General features: G+C 45.6%; 1 protein-coding gene across 1 annotated transcript; it reads left to right on the top strand.

Moving 5' to 3' along the window:
- The first annotated feature begins 713 nt into the window (after nt 1–713).
- C4H3orf80 (chromosome 4 C3orf80 homolog) lies at nt 714–3,241 on the top strand. Its single transcript, XM_052180378.1, has one exon. The coding sequence runs from the start codon at nt 714–716 to the stop codon at nt 1,455–1,457; it is 744 nt and encodes a 247-aa protein (XP_052036338.1). The 3' UTR covers nt 1,458–3,241.
- Nucleotides 3,242–15,626: the final 12,385 nt, after the last annotated feature.

Genomic DNA, 15,626 nt, shown 5'->3' with positions numbered 1-15,626 from the left:
CTGGAGTTTCTTAGGGTCCCGGCTCCCCAACCACCTGGACCTACCTGTCAGCAGAACTATCCCGCAGTTCCCACCCTGGAACCTTAGGGCAGCAATGGAGCTGCACTGGCCATTAATGGCCATCATCCATTTTTAATCAGAAAGATCACAAGAAAGATGGTAAGCGGAACCCGGTCCGAGTCAATTTAAATAATATTCCCGGGGAAATCCAATCACTTAAAACTGAGACACCTACGCTAGTGAGAGAGCGCACCCCGCCCGTCTGGCGGGGAAGAGCGCGCCGGCTGAATTAATCAAGATCAAGGGGCTCCCGGGCTGAGAGCTCAGCCTTAACCCTTCCAGCGCCGCGGGGTACCCAAGAGCCGGAAGAAGAGCGCGACCGGCGACGGCCGGGGTGCCCAGAGAGACCCGGCGCAGGCCGGCTCTGTTATCCCCGCGGCTCCGCACGGGTCGCCCGGGATCCTGGCCCCCAGACGCTCCAGCTCGAGGTCACGGGCTCCCGAGGCGGCGACAGCAGTGAGCAGCAGCCGCCTCCCGCAGCTTCGGCTCGCCCCGGGCTCCTCCTCCCTCCCCAGCGTGGCCAAGTGAGCACCGCTCGGGCGGCAGGTAGCCCGGGCGCGGGAGGCGGCGCGCGCGGGACTCATCGCAGCGCCGGGGCCAGACGGAGCTCTGAGCCTCGCGGTCTCGGACGCCGGCGGAGATCTGCGCCGGCCATGTGGGGTCCCGGGGTCACCGCCGAGGGCCTGTCGGTGGCTCCAGCGCCACCGCCGCTGCTGCCGCTGCTGCTGCTGCTGGCGCTGGCATTGGTGGCGCCCTCGCGGGGCGGCGGGGGCTGCGCGGAGCTGGCGTGCAGCGAGCGGGAGCGCTGCTGCGACTCGGCCAACGCCACGGCCGTGCGCTGCTGCAAGCTACCGTTCCACGCCTTCCTGGACAACGTGGGCTGGTTCGTCCGCAAGCTCTCTGGGCTGCTCATCCTGCTGGTGCTCTTCGCCATCGGCTACTTCCTGCAGCGCATCATCTGCCCCAGCCCACGCAGGTACCCGCGTGGCCAGGCGCGACCTGGCCAGGCACGACCCGGGCCTCCCGGGGGTGCCGGACCGCCGGGGACCGCGGGGCCGCCCGACGACGACGACGACTCTCCCGCTCTGCTGCGCGACGAGGTGGCCGCGGGCTCGCAGGACTCTCTGCTGGACAGTGGCGGTGGTCGGGGCCGAGGAGGTGGCGGACGCCTGCCTCCCTCCTGTGTTTCGGAGCACGAGCTGCGCGTGGTGTCACCGGTCTTTCTCCAGCTGCCCAGCTACGAGGAGGTCAAGTACCTGCCCACCTATGAGGAGTCCATGCGGCTGCAGCAGCTCAACCCTGCGGAGGTCGTGCTGCCGGTGTCGGTGCTCGGCCGCCCGCGAGGCGGCAGTGCCGGGGACCCCGACGGTGACCAGGGTCGTTTCCCGCTCATCTGAGTGTAGGGAGCCCCACGGGGATCGCCCGGACCGTACAAGGTTGGGGGCTGCGGGTGGCACGCAACAGCTGGTGTGTCGGCGGTCGCTACTGACTGCCTCTGACCACACCTAGCATCCCCGCACAACCTGTAGCCCCGCGCCTGGGTTGGGGTCAGTCCCCTCCCTCTCGCTTCCCGGGAAATCTGTGTTTTTCTGTGTTTCTTTGGGCTCAAGGCTGGGCAGCTCGGCGGGGCAACGGCTTTGGACTAGCCTCCAGCTCTTGTCGGACGGTCGGTCCCCGCCCTCTGCCTTGCCTCCCCTCGTGTTCACTGTAAGTGCCTGCTTCTCCAATCCAAAAGAACACGTAAACCGTTCGTGTGTCTAGAGACCAGCGGCTTGCTTTACGGTTAAAAGGGAAGGAGTGCAGGTCCATTCCTTGCTCTCCTGCTTGGGCCGGTCACAGACTCCCAGGACATAATGGTGGGGAGCCTTTGGCTCTGGACCACGACTGCTGCATGCGGGTCTGTGGAAACAGTGCTTGGCTGTGATGGGACCCATTGAGAAGGAACCAGAAAATCCTTTGGTGTCTTCCTGACCAAGCAAATAGAGATGATGGTTCACAGTTTTGTTGGGGAAGGGGTACCATGATGGATGATTTAGTGGCTGCAGCTGCTCAAGATGTAGCAACTAATGAATCCAGACCGTATTTGTAATATGGTACCGATGGACTTTGATTTTTCAGTATGTAGACTGTTTATTTTGTCCTTTATTTTTTTTATATTTTGTCATGACAAATTGACAAGATAATCAGTCTTGTTTTAGGCCAGTTATCCTCAAGAAATCACCCACGTGCTGTCACTGTTTAATACAGTGTTGGACATCATTTCATTAAGGGGAGCAGGGTCAAGCCAGAAATGTGACATAAAAACATGAAGGATATCTTATTTTCACTATTTGAGAATATATTTTATTTTTAGTACTGAAGCATAAGACATAACTTTTTATAATAACTGTGTATATTGTGTACCCTGGTACTGAACTATATCATTTATCATGGAATCATATGTAAAAGGATCATTGGTGTATATATATGCCGTATATGTATATGTATATGTATATGTATATGTATATGTATATGTATATGTATATGTATATGTATATGTATGGAGCAAGATGGCTTGCCTGTATTTCCTTCTCTATTTTTCATCTGAGATACATCCTGCAATGTAATTCTAAACATAAAGACAGACTTGTAACTTTCGTCTAAACCTGAAATTTTGAAGTAATGTGCAAAAACGGATTCACCCAACCTATGTTTATTAAAATTAAGCAGTATCATTTTACTAGATCTACCATTCTGGGACATTCCCTTTAAGCAAAGCGTAGGTAATAGGACACATCTTAATGCATCATGTATAAGGTACATAATGTAGTGTCTGTGTACACTGTATACATTGTATGCTGTATAGCTGTGGTAGCTTACTGCTGGCATGAAAGGAAAGGGCTGAAAGGAGCACAGCTTCCCCTGGAGACGTGCGAAGCACACTGGTTGTCAAGAAAGATTGTCCACGTGGGTCTATGATGGAAGATGCTGGGCGGGCCTAAGAAACCTTCAGTTATCGTATTTTTAAAAATGATGTGATTACTTTTGACTTTTAAAGGGTGATTGAAAAAGTCTGATGTCCTGGGAACTTTTTTAATGTATGGATTATAATAAAAGAATGGTTTACTTTAAACTTCTCAAAGCTAATGGCCCTGTCCTTAAAGAGAATCATCTGAAGTCTATTAAAACAGAAAAATGCTAAGCCTTCTCTGTGCATTTTTACTTCTGTTTAAAAGACAGGCTCTCAGTTTGTAAACCAGGTTTGCCTGGGACTCTCTCTGCAACCCAGGCTGGCCTCGAACTTAGGCCTTTTCAGCCCTGCCTCCCAAGTCCTGAGATTGTAAGTGTGAGCAGCCATACCTGGCTCTCTTTGTACAGTTTTATCAGACTCATTACTGTAGAATAACATATTAAAATGTGAAGTATGTATCTCTTGCTGAAAAGCAATTTTTAAAACGTTTGTTTTATTTTTTAGAGGTTTGTTTATTATAAGTACACTATAGCTGTCTTCAGACACACCCGAAGAAGGCATCCTTACAGATGGTTGCTGGGATTTGAACTCAGGACCTCTAGAAGAGCAATCGGTGCTCTTAACCTCTGAGCCAGCTCTCCAGCCCACTAAAAAGCAATTTTAAACACTGAACTGACAGGTGAAAAGCATTAGTAGTTGAGATTCTAATTACTGAAAATGATACAAGATTTAACCAAATATAATTATACTGAATTATATATTTATGTTATTCAGATATGGTAAATTTGTGTTGTCCATGGCTATCAGTAATCTTAAAGTGAGCTTATTTTTTGGCCATATGTATCTTAGCCAAATGAATTCAAGAGTACCATGTTTCGCAGGAAGGCCCAGGCCTTTCCTTCTCACCATCTCCTGACCCTCCCCCGCCAAAAAAATTCCAAATGTGGTAACTCATCTGCAATGCAGAAGTTTACAAGGTAAATAAACATATACAGTCAAATAATGTCCATGTGTGTAATCACTAGCTATGTAAAATGCAATTCGTTATGAGAGTTCAATATCATAACCAAAGGGAAAGGTCTTCTTGAGAAAGAATGAGTTTTAAAGGCCATTAATTGCCGCATTTGGCAAATGCACAGTTGCTCCAACCATGCAAAATGACATTTGCAATTATACCAAAGGGCATGAAGGTGCTGGATAAGGAACGGGAGATGCAACGGTAAGAGTCAAAAGCAATATAAAGGAAATGGCCTCTCTCAACAGTTTAAAAGGCTATATGATAAGTACCCAGATATCCATTTTTGTATATAGTTTCTCTCAAGTGGAATTGATGAAACAATTCAGAGCTGAAACTGATATGTTATCAGCATGAATGTGATGTTCAGATTTATACAGGATCCTATAATGGCTTTTCATAAATTGCAAATAACCTGGATTTCCTGGCTGAGAGAAACAGTGTATGTGTTGAATTTTTAATAACAAGCCTTAACCATCTCTCCAAAGTGGCTCATGAACAGTAGAGCAAACCCTTCTTCCTTTCATATCACCGATCACAGAGCTGATGATGAAGTGCTCCATTTTTATTGTCATAAAAATCATCAAGTGTTCAGAAAACCAGTACTTTGGTTATTCATAAAAATCATAGCCTGATTTTACTTACATTACTTACAAAATTCACTTTTAATTTTATCACAAGAATTACATCATGAGGGAGGGACGACACTTATGCTTGTCAGTAACCCAAATGTATCAGCTGAACTTCTTAGTTAAACAGGGTTAAATTTTGATATCTTACTTCTCTCTTCACTCCTGTGTTCTTGCTCTGCATTGTCTCTAGGTTTTCCTCAGAAGCGCTTCTGATTGGTTCTCACTGCAGTAACTCAACAACACTAGTTCCAGCTGCACCTTTGCACAGAACTCTTACAAATGAGTATTTTTCTAGCATTTTTTTTTTGTTCACTCTTCCTGCCGGACTTCTGTAGGCTTATATTTTGAGCCGAGTATGTCCTCTTTTTCCATTAAACTTTTTCCCCTCTAATTTTTATGTATAGAACTCTCCCACTCTCTGCCACTTTGGGTAAAAGATGGGATCTTACTGTTTCTAGATCTCAAACACAATAGCCCCTGACTGGATGCTACCTCTTTATTGCTACTCATCTAGATATTCTGGGAATCAGAAGTCCGAAGGATGGCCAACACTTCTTTCTGTCTTGCTCCAAAATGTGTTCTCTGCTGTGTTAAGGAAAAGAATTTGACCTTTGCATTTTCTTCATAACAGGGACCTTATTTTGCTCCCAAACTTTATGCATATATTACCTCTATATCTTTCTGCTTGGTTTTTCTCAGTTTGCTCTGTGTTTTTCTTGGTGTGTACTGTTTTATCTACGTACTGGTTAAACTGATGTTGGCTTGCCAACAGTCTATTTGTTGTCCTGGATAAAAGATCCCATCCTGTGACGGGGGTGGGAGCATAGACTAAGGGCATGGCTAACCAATAATTGGCTCAACTTGAGACCCATCCCATGGGCAAGCACTCTCTGTTATGCTTGCAGACAGGAGTCTAGCTTGGCTGTCCTCTGAGAGGCTCCACCCAGTGCTGATTCAGACAGATATAGACACCCACAGCCAAACTGTGGACGGCACTTGCAGACTCTTAGAGAAGAAGAGGAGGAAAGATTGTGGCCCCAAAGGGAATTGGAAGTCCACAGTAAGACCAACAGAGTCAGCTAACCTGGAGTCTCGGGGCTCTCAGAGACAGAACCACTAACCAAAAAGCATATGTGGGCTGGGCCTAGGCCTCCTACTCATATGTAGCAGATGTGCAGCTCGGTCTTCATGTGGGTCCTGAACAACTAGAATGGGGGCTGTCCCTAAATCTGTTGCTGTGGGATATGTTCTAGCTGGGCTTCCTTGCCTGGCTTCAGTGGAGGAAGATGCACCTACCCCTGCGAGACTCGATGTGCCAGGGTAGGGATGTACCCGGGGGTGGAGGGGGCCTGCTCAGAGAAGAAGGGGACAGGGAGGATCAGGAGAAGGACTATGGGAAGGAGTGACCCAGAGAGAGACAATGAGCGGATATAAAGTGAATTTTAAAAAAAGAAGATCTCACCCTGTTATAGACTATGGGGCCGGGAGACCCATCATCTGCATGCGACTGGTTTAAGATGATTCTGTGTCTCGCATGCTTCGTCGTGTTCTCCATAAGGCATTTGCAGTGTCTCTTTGGTTTGTTTGTTTGTTTGTTTGTTTGTTTTGGTTTGGTTTTGGTTTTTTTTTTTTTTGGTTTTTTGTTTGTTTGTTTGTTTTTTGGATTTGGTTTTTTCGAGACAGGGTTTCTCTGTGTAGCCCTGGCTGCCCTGGAACTCACTCTGTAGACCAGGCTGGCCTCGAACTCAGAAATCCACCTGCCTCTGCCTCCCAAGTGCTGGGATTACAGGTGTGCGCCACCAACGCCCGGCAGCAGTGTCTCTGTTTAATTGGCCAGACTAGAAGGTACCCCTGACTGTTTTTTAATGCCTCCACATAGCTTCATTAGGATTTTTTGTCTAAAGAACTATTTTACCTTTTGCCTCCTTGTTGGTTGCATGTGCGTCATTATACGAAGGATTAGATCCTTCCAGATTTATTCATTTGTTCTTCAGTTTGTATGAGTTCTATTTTTATTACCAGCCCAAGATGTTACCAGATCAAAACTAACTTTGGTTATTTTCCTAGGTCTTAAAGGTGTCATCTCTTGATGTGAATTTGTGTTGGTTTGTCTTCTGCTGCTGTGATAAACACCATACCCCAAAGCAGCTGGAGGAGAAAGGGGTTTATCTGATTTACAGGTTCTGTCCAGGTCATAGTAGATCTCTGAGATAAGTAGCAGCAGGAACGCAGGAAGGGGGGGGGGGAGCAGAAACCATGGAGGGAAGCTGCTTACTGGCTTCCTTCTCCTGGCTCTCACAGCTGGCTTTTATGTATAACCCAGGACCACCTGCCCAGGAGTGGTACCACCCACAGTGAGCTGGGTCCTCCCAGAGTGATCATTAACCAAGAAACTGCCCCACTGACTTACCTACAGGTAATCTGATAAAAAGGATTTTCTCAACTGAGGCTCCTTCTTCCCAGATGACTCTGGTGTGTGTCAGGCTGATTAAAAAACAAAACAAGACAAAACTAAAGTCAGGACACTTCACCAAGGTGTCATATTCCTTGATGCTCTTTGGACTAGCCAGCTGCCAGTTTTCTGCAGCCTCATGACAAATTTGCCTGTCCCTTCGTGTTCCACTCAGTGTCATTCTTGCAGGCCTTGTTCTTGGAAGCTCCTCGCAACATCCTCATCTTTACTTGAGTCTTTTCCAGAGGCGACCTAAGACGTTTGCCATCATCTACCAGCCCTGTATTTGTGACTGGAACAACATCCTCCTATTTGCCTTTTGAAAATTAAATCTCCTAATTCTTTACTCTTATCTCTGCCCACTGTTTGAAAAGACAGATGTTTACATTTCTGAAACTCATTGTTGGGGGAGGGGAGATGATCTTGTTTAATGACTGACACTGTCTTGCAGGTTCTTTTCCATTTGTTCCCAGCTTCGAAGACATTAACTTTGGATTCATAGTCAGTAAGATCACAGAGTTTTCCTGTCTGGGATCCTAGTTCATCCCTATCTGTGTTTGCTGAACAGAGCATGTCTCCACATCTACCCTCAAACACACTTGGCTTGCAAACACCATTTTTCCATTGTGTCCTGTCATGCATACCCCTGTTCCAAAAAATCTTCAACTGAACTTTTCTTTATTTCTTGACCATTTCAATAAAATAGCTCTTACTTGGCTCAAGGGTTTCTTTTGTTTTAAAATGTTGTAGATGGCTGATGTTTTAGATAGCCAATGGTGAAGATGGTTGGTATTTTTGATGGCCAAAGTTATAAATGGTCAGTGTTGTAGATGGTCAGTGCATTAAATAGTCACTATTATAGATGGCCAGTATGGTGGTTTGAATAAAAATGGCCCCCATAGGTCCATAGGGAGTGGCACTATTTGGAGGTATGACCTTCCTAGAGTAGGTGTGGCCTTGTTGGAGGCTGGGGTTTGAGGTCTCAAAAACTCAAGCCAGGCCTAGTGGATGTCACTTTCTGCCACTTGTGGATCCAGATGTAGGACTCTCAGCTCCCTCTCCAGCACCATGTCTGCCCGTGTGCCACCATGCTTCCCAGCATGATGATAATGGACTGAACCTCTGAACTGGAAGCCCGTCCCCGTTAAATGTTGTCCTTCATAAGAGTGGCCATGGCCTTGGTATCTCTTCAAAGCAATAAAACCCTCAGTAAGCCAGTCAGTGTTTTAGATGGTCAGTGTCTTAGATGGTCATCAATGTGCTTTTGACTGGAAACTTGTGTAAGCAACCTGAACTGAATTACAGAAATTCTGTATGACAGGTATCGTAGGCAACAGTTCTGCCGCTGCTTTTCTGCCATATCTTATCTGTGATAAGAGCTTCTTGCTATAAGCAAGTTCTCCAGACCTCATTATAAGTTTCATAATGCCTCCAGGAGCTCTTGCACTCACAGTGGGCATTTTCGGTGGCCTCCTGATGCTCTCTAGTGATTTGCGGTTCCACTTTGGGATTGCCAGGAGGTTCTCGACACTGATCAAGGCTCCTGCTCTGTTGTTCTTCCTCCAGTTCTCTCTGTTGGTTCTTCTCCAATCTGCCCTGGATTCTGTCTTATCCAGAGACGATCTCAGAAGCTTCGTGAAGTTGTCAAAGATTCAACTAACTGACATTTATTTCCAGGAGCTTTCCTGGGTTTCTTTGTCTTTTTGAGTTCTGCATTCCGCTCTGGGGTTTTCTAGGTCCCTTTGTAAGAAGAGAAGATAGAGGAGATAGTTCGCCAGCCACATGGACCTGTGAAGGGTTCATGAGACCCTCCAGAAGCCTCTTCAGAAGACAGACAGCTAAAGAGCCAACTTCCCTCACAGATTAGGGGTTTTGTAGGGCTGGAGAGGGGGAGAGCCATGAGGGCCGAGGGCAGGAAGGCTTTTTCTGTTAGTGACTTTGGGAAATTGAAAGAAAGTATTGGTTACAGGAAGTTGGGGGTGCTAGTAGGCTGGGATGGAGTTGTTTTGGAATGGAGGGCACTTTTGTGTTGGCATTCTTGGTTTCTGCTGTCTTCCCGTGCTCTTCCTTTTTTTTTTTTTTTTTCCCCTGAGCAGCCCAAACAAACTCCTGGGTGAGGATTGGCTTTTCCCACATCTCCATTTGGGACACACAAAGAGCTTATTGCTTCAGCTTGCCTTGGGGCTTTAATAAGTTGTTTAGTACATTCTTGATATTTTTTTACTGCATTTTCCCAGTTGTCCCTAGAAGCCTCATAGTTCTCATTTCAAGGTCTAGAAACCATGGAACACAAAATCCCTTATTTTCCTATGGACATTGTCACCATGAGGTCTCTTTTTACGTGTTTGTGGGAGCTCTGAGAACTGGGTCTTCCATGAATTCTGATTTTGTTTTGGGAAAGCAACAGCTTCCTTGTGCCTGTTAGACAATTTCCTGGTTCTAGATCCTTCTCTGAAATGGTTCCAGGTGTTCTGCGGACATTGTGTCCACTTGCTAACTATTCGTTCACTGGTCTCTTTCTGTGTTTGTGGGAGCACTCTGAAAGCTTCTGGCTTTTTATGTGTCCTAGTCTCATCTTAAGTGTCCTTAGCTACTTCATGAGGGTTCTCAGAGTTCTTGCTGCATCTGGTTTATACTTTAGAAGATTGCTGCATAGCAGTTGCCTTTGAATTGAAATGTTCAGTTCCAAGGAGTTCCTTCCTTTAATACTCTAGAAGCAAACAGCGCCCAAGTCTCAGGAAGTCTCTGTAACTTACCAGATTCACCAGACAAACTAGCAGAAATGGAACTAGCATTCTTTTAGAGAAGATAAAACTCATCTATCCCTTGTTGGCACACCCACACATCTTGCAGCTTACAGTGGAATAGATTCAAGGTGTTAACAAAAGCACAGGGTTCCCTGACATTACAGAGGTCATGAAGACTGCAGAGGAGAGGAGATTCCCAGAGATGTCAAGCTGCCTACAAGTAACGCATCAGGGTCCAGCTTTCATTGGTCATCACTCATACTGGGCTGTCGGCAGACATTGAGTCATCCGAGCTGCCACAAGTAATCCTAATAAAGTCATCTGCTCACCAAGTCAGACTTTGGTAGTTGTGGTTTGAATAGATAAGGTTCCAATGGACTCATGAATTTGAATGGTTGGCCATAGGGTAGGACATTATTAGGAGGTGTGGCCTTGTTGTAGTAGGCATGGCCTTGTTGGAGGAAATGCATCACTATGTAGGCAGCCTATGAAGTTTCATATATGCTCAAGCTATGCTTGGCTCCATCTCCAGCACCATGTCTGCCTATATGCTATGCTTCCTGCCATGATGATAATGGACTAAACCTCTGAAAGTATAAGCCATCCCCAATTAAATGTTGTCCTTTATAAGAGTTGCTGTGGGGGCTGGAGAGATGACTCAGTGGTTAAAAGCACTGGATTCTCTTCTACAGGACATGGGATCAATTCCCAGCACCCACATATAAGCTCATAACTGTCTATAACTCCAGTTTCAGGGTTTTTGAAACCTCACACAGATATACATGCAGGCAAAGCACAAATGAACATAAAAATAAATCTTTAAAAAAATCACAGCAATAAAACTCTAGCTAAGACAGAAATACCTAGGGACTAGGGTATTGTGACAGGCCTAACCCTGTTTTTGTGTGGAGGAATATGAACTTTAGGACTGTGAATTAGAAAAGCAGTTGAAAGCTTTAAGTGGAGCTTAATGGGGGAAATTCTAGTAGGAACATGGAAGACAGTGATGCTGAAGGTGATTTGAACTGTGGGGGGCCTGGCTCAAGAGGTTTCAGAGAATAATAATTTTAGGAAGTTGCCTAGTTCTTGTTATATTTTGCCAAAGGATGTGGGTGCTTTTTGACCTTGTCCAAATAGCCTGCCTGAGGCTAAGATGAAGAGATTTAGATTAATTGCATTGGCAAAGGAAATCTCAAAAGAGTCAAGTATAGACTCTGTCCTGTAGTTCACTCATATGAAGACCATTTTTTGATAAAAACAGAGCAAGTTGTGCAAGAAAAAAAAGGTATGGTTCAAGGATTAAAGAGGCACCAGGAAGTGGTATGGAGCTAAATCCTATGTTCATGGAGATAAACAAATTAAAGATATTAAATGGAATTAAAGGAGTTATGACCTCAGGGCAAAATCCCACCCAGCTAAGCTTCCATCTTGTGAAAAGAAATAAAAAAAGAGCTTAGGTCCAGGCACCGTGGTAGACACCTTTAATTGCAGCACCGAGGAGACAGAGAGATGCAGATCTCTAAGTTCATGGTCAGGCTACAGAGCAATTTCCAGGATACCCAAGCTTAGGCAGTGAAGGAAATGATAGAAAACAGAAAACAGGTGAAGATGTAATTGAACAAGGAGGTCATGTTCCAGCCCCAGCAAGCCGTAGAACTTGGCAGCTTTGGCCATGTGGTTCTGACTTTAAAACCAAGAATAGAAGGAAGGGACTATGGAATCTCTCTTTGCAAGTAAGCAAAGCTGTTGAGGCCAGGTGTGTGACAGTGATGTCCCTATATGGAGGGGGACCCAGAGAGGCCAGTGTATGACACTGTGAAGGTAAAGCCTGTAGTGCCATAGAACCCCAAAGATATTGGAGATGCCAGAACCATGGGATACCTGTCAAGGAAAGCTACTAACTGAAAGTGGAACCAGCCAAAGAGAAAGATATCAGTTGCAGTCAGCAATAAAAGGTGTTGGAGATCTGAAGAGTGCTTTCTGGTATAGATGCAGAGTTTGGAGTTTTCCCTGCTGGTTTTCATCTTGCTTTGGTCCAGTATTTCCTCACTCTGTGCCTTTACCTATGTTTTGGAACAGTAATTTATATCCTTTGCCATTATATGTTTGAAGTATGTGGTCTATTTTTGATTTTGATATTATAGGTGATTACAGTTAAGAGATTGTGTGAATCTCAGAATGGACTTTGAACTTTGGACTTTTAAACATTCACAAGACCATGATAGACTATGGGGACGTTTGAAGTTGGACTAAATGCATTTTGTATTATGTTATGGCCTATGAGAGCCTATGAGAGCCAAGGAATCAGATGTGGTGGTTTGAGTAGGTATGGCCCCCATAAAGTGATGTGTTGTCTGAATGCTTGGCATTATTAGGAGATATGGCCTTGTTGGAGCAGGTATGGCCTTATTGGAGGAAATGCATCACTGTGTAAGCAGGCCTTGAGGTCTCATTTATGCTCATGCTCTGTGTGTTACAGGGTCTTCTCCTTGCTGCCTGCAGATGAAGGTGTAAAACTCTTGGCCCCATCTCCATCGCCATGTCTGCCTGCATGCTGCCATGCTCCCTGCCATGATGATAATGGGCTAAACCTCAGGACCTGTAAGCCAGCCCCAGTTAAATGCTTTCCCTCACTAGAGTTGTTGTGGTCATAGTGTCTCTTCACAGCAATACAACCTTAACTGGGACAGTAGACTTATTTTGTTCTGTTGTTGATTCATATCTTGAACAAGTAAATGTTTGATCATGTCTTCCCAGAAACAGTGTCTTACATCAATTAATCTCTGAGATAGAGTCGTTTATCTTTCTTTCAGAGCTTCTATAATCCTTATTCTATCCTTTCTGGATTTTTAAAACAAGGTTTCATGTATTCCAGGATGCTGGTCTTAAACTCCATATGTACTAAAGATGACCTACACTTCTGATCCTCCTACCTACACCTCCCAAGCACCAAGGTTGCAAGTGTATACCATTCACCATGATGCACTGAAGAGCATCACTTCTAGGTTTCTGTATTATAACATTCGGTACTAATTTTCATTTCAGCTTTTCTTGTTGGGTACTATCTATAACAGCTCGCAACAATTTATATGATATAGACATGCTTAATGGGTAAAACTGAACAAAATAAAATATGGGCATGAATATGTCTGAATGCACTTGTTGTGGAGGCGACATTTCATTTTTTAATCACGATAAAGCAATAATAACTTTAACAGTACTAGCTGTTTGCCTCATCCCACATAGCTGGGTCCTGGAAACCTGACCAGAGTGGTGAGGAAATGAATGAAGGACAGACAGCTGGGGGGGGGGGGTGGCTGCGCCCTCCGATGGAGTCAGAACAACAGCAACCCTATTTGGTACGTCTGAATCAAGGAGGTGCGTTTATTGCACAGTAGCCTCACTTTTTTTTTTCCACAAGCAAAATAATATAAATTTGATATTTAAAGGAACCATTATTAAAAATATTTTAAAGGTCTGTCATGGTGTTGCTAGCCTTTAATGCTAGCATAAGGGAGGCAGAGGCAGGCAGATCTGTGAGTTCGAGGCCACCCTCCTTGTCTACAGAACAAGTTCCCCGTGAGCCACAGCTATACAAAGAAACCACCCTGTGTCACAAAAAGAAAAGGCTTTAGAATTTGTGTGGGCACCTACAATGATTTCAGATTCCGTGTAGGATGGAGACATGTTTAATGATAAAAGATGTTTGAAAAAGTGACTCATGTTGTTTCTGTTTCACTTTTTAAATCTGACTTGGTTAATTTTTAGGATTTAAAGAACTTCTTTAAACGATCTGAAAAGCCTTGTTAGATTTTAAACAATGGTTTTTGTGCTCAACATGCAAATGAGAAGCACAGAGTTTGATGTAACTGAATGTCCAGTGTAAAGGGAGACACTGAGGCAAGGACAAACACAGCACACCCCTGGGTTAGGACTCACACCCCTGGGTTAGGACTCACACCCTGGGTTAGGACTCACACCCCTGGGTTAGGACTCACACCCCCTGGGTTAGGGCTCACACCCTGGGTTAGGGCTCACACCCCCTGGGTTAGGGCTCACACCCCCTGGGTTAGGGCTCACACCCCCTGGGTTAGGGCTCACACCCCCTTGGTTAGGGCTCACCTCCTGGGTTAGGGATCACACCCCCTGGGTTAGGGCTCACACCCTGGGTTAGGGCTCACACCCTGGGTTAGGACTCACACCCTGGGTTAGGGCTCACACCCCCTGGGTTAGGACTCACCCCCTGGGTTAGGGCTCACCCCCTGGGTTAGGGCTCACACCCTGGGTTAGGGCTCACACCCTGGGTTAGTGCTCACACACCCTGGGTTAGGGCTCACACCCCTGGGTTAGGGCTCACACCCCTGGGTTAGGGCTCACACACCTGGGTTAGGGCTCACACACCCTGGGTTAGGGCTCACACACCTGGGTTAGGGCTCACAGCCCTGGGTTAGGGCTCATACCCCTGGGTTAGGGCTCACACCCCTGGGTTAGTGCTCACACACCCTGGGTTAGGGCTCACACCCCTGGGTTAGGGCTCACACACCCTGGGTTAGGGCTCACACCCCTGGGTTAGGGCTCACACCCCTGGGTTAGGGCTCACACCCTTGGGTTAGGGCTCACACCCCTGGGTTAGGGCTCACACCCCTGGGTTAGGGCTCACACCCTGGGTTAGGGCTCACACCTGGGTTAGGGCTCACACCCCTGGGTTAGGGCTCACACCCCTGGGTTAGGGCTCACACCCTGGGTTAGGGCTCACCCCTGGGTTAGGGCTCACACCCTGGGTTAGGGCTCACCTGTGTATTTTGGGGAGAACATTATTGCTAAGATGTCATACAGGATGAGAGCAGTGTATAGTCAGGCTGTCTAGTCCAACTTGATAAATTTGGCTGTAAAATATTTAGTGTGTCTAAACCTATTTTCTTTACTAGTAAAATACCTACCATAGAAGACATTATATAATGTGTAGAGAGTACTCAACTCAGTATTTGGGGTATAAAGATGGATTTCCAGTACTAATGAATAAGGTTGACACCGGGGCTGGTGAGATGACTCAGTGGGTGAAGGTACTGCCACACAAGCCCAGAGACCTGAGTTCAAATCCAGCAGCTCAAGTAAAATGTAGAATTTTACTTGATTATATTTATATAGAATTTTGATTATATTTTGATTACAGAAAAAAATAGAAAATAAAAGAGCAGCAAGATAAATAGTAGATTTTAGAACTGCATTTTTCTCTAACAAGTGTTGAAAAAAACCAACAACATTGTTTTTTCCAAGTGTCAAAAAAAAATGCTTATGGGAATGATTTAAAAGGTACAGAGTCATCTACGTCAGTATCTACATCAAAATAAGTCTAGAAGAAAAATCTGTTTGGGGATTGTGTCAAAACATTTCACACGCACACCGTAGTTAGCATGTGTACCCCCTTTACATACACACACACACACACACACATGATAATAAAGAAAATGAAAATATTTTGAAAGTTGACACTGGCCTCTTCCATTGTGAAATCCCATACTTACTTGGCCAGTCTAAGGCTTTTACAATATTTTTGCCATTTTTTTGTGAATTTGTGAAGTAAACAAATGTTTTAATAAACCAGTTCAACAAGGCACGGCTCGTGTGAGTTGGATTGTGATACTCTGTGGTGTAAGATGGCGGCCAAGGTGGAGTTACAGTGATGAATCTGGGAAGGTGGGTGGGGCGTGTCTTGTGACAGGAATATGGTGGGGAGAGCAGAGATAGCTCTGAGGGACTGGTCATTAGC

Source organism: Apodemus sylvaticus, chromosome 4, assembly GCF_947179515.1.
Source record: "Apodemus sylvaticus chromosome 4, mApoSyl1.1, whole genome shotgun sequence".
In the NCBI taxonomy this organism is placed as follows: Eukaryota; Metazoa; Chordata; class Mammalia; order Rodentia; family Muridae; genus Apodemus; species Apodemus sylvaticus.
Note: the sequence above shows the minus strand (reverse complement) of the source record. Positions and strands in the feature narration are given on the sequence as shown.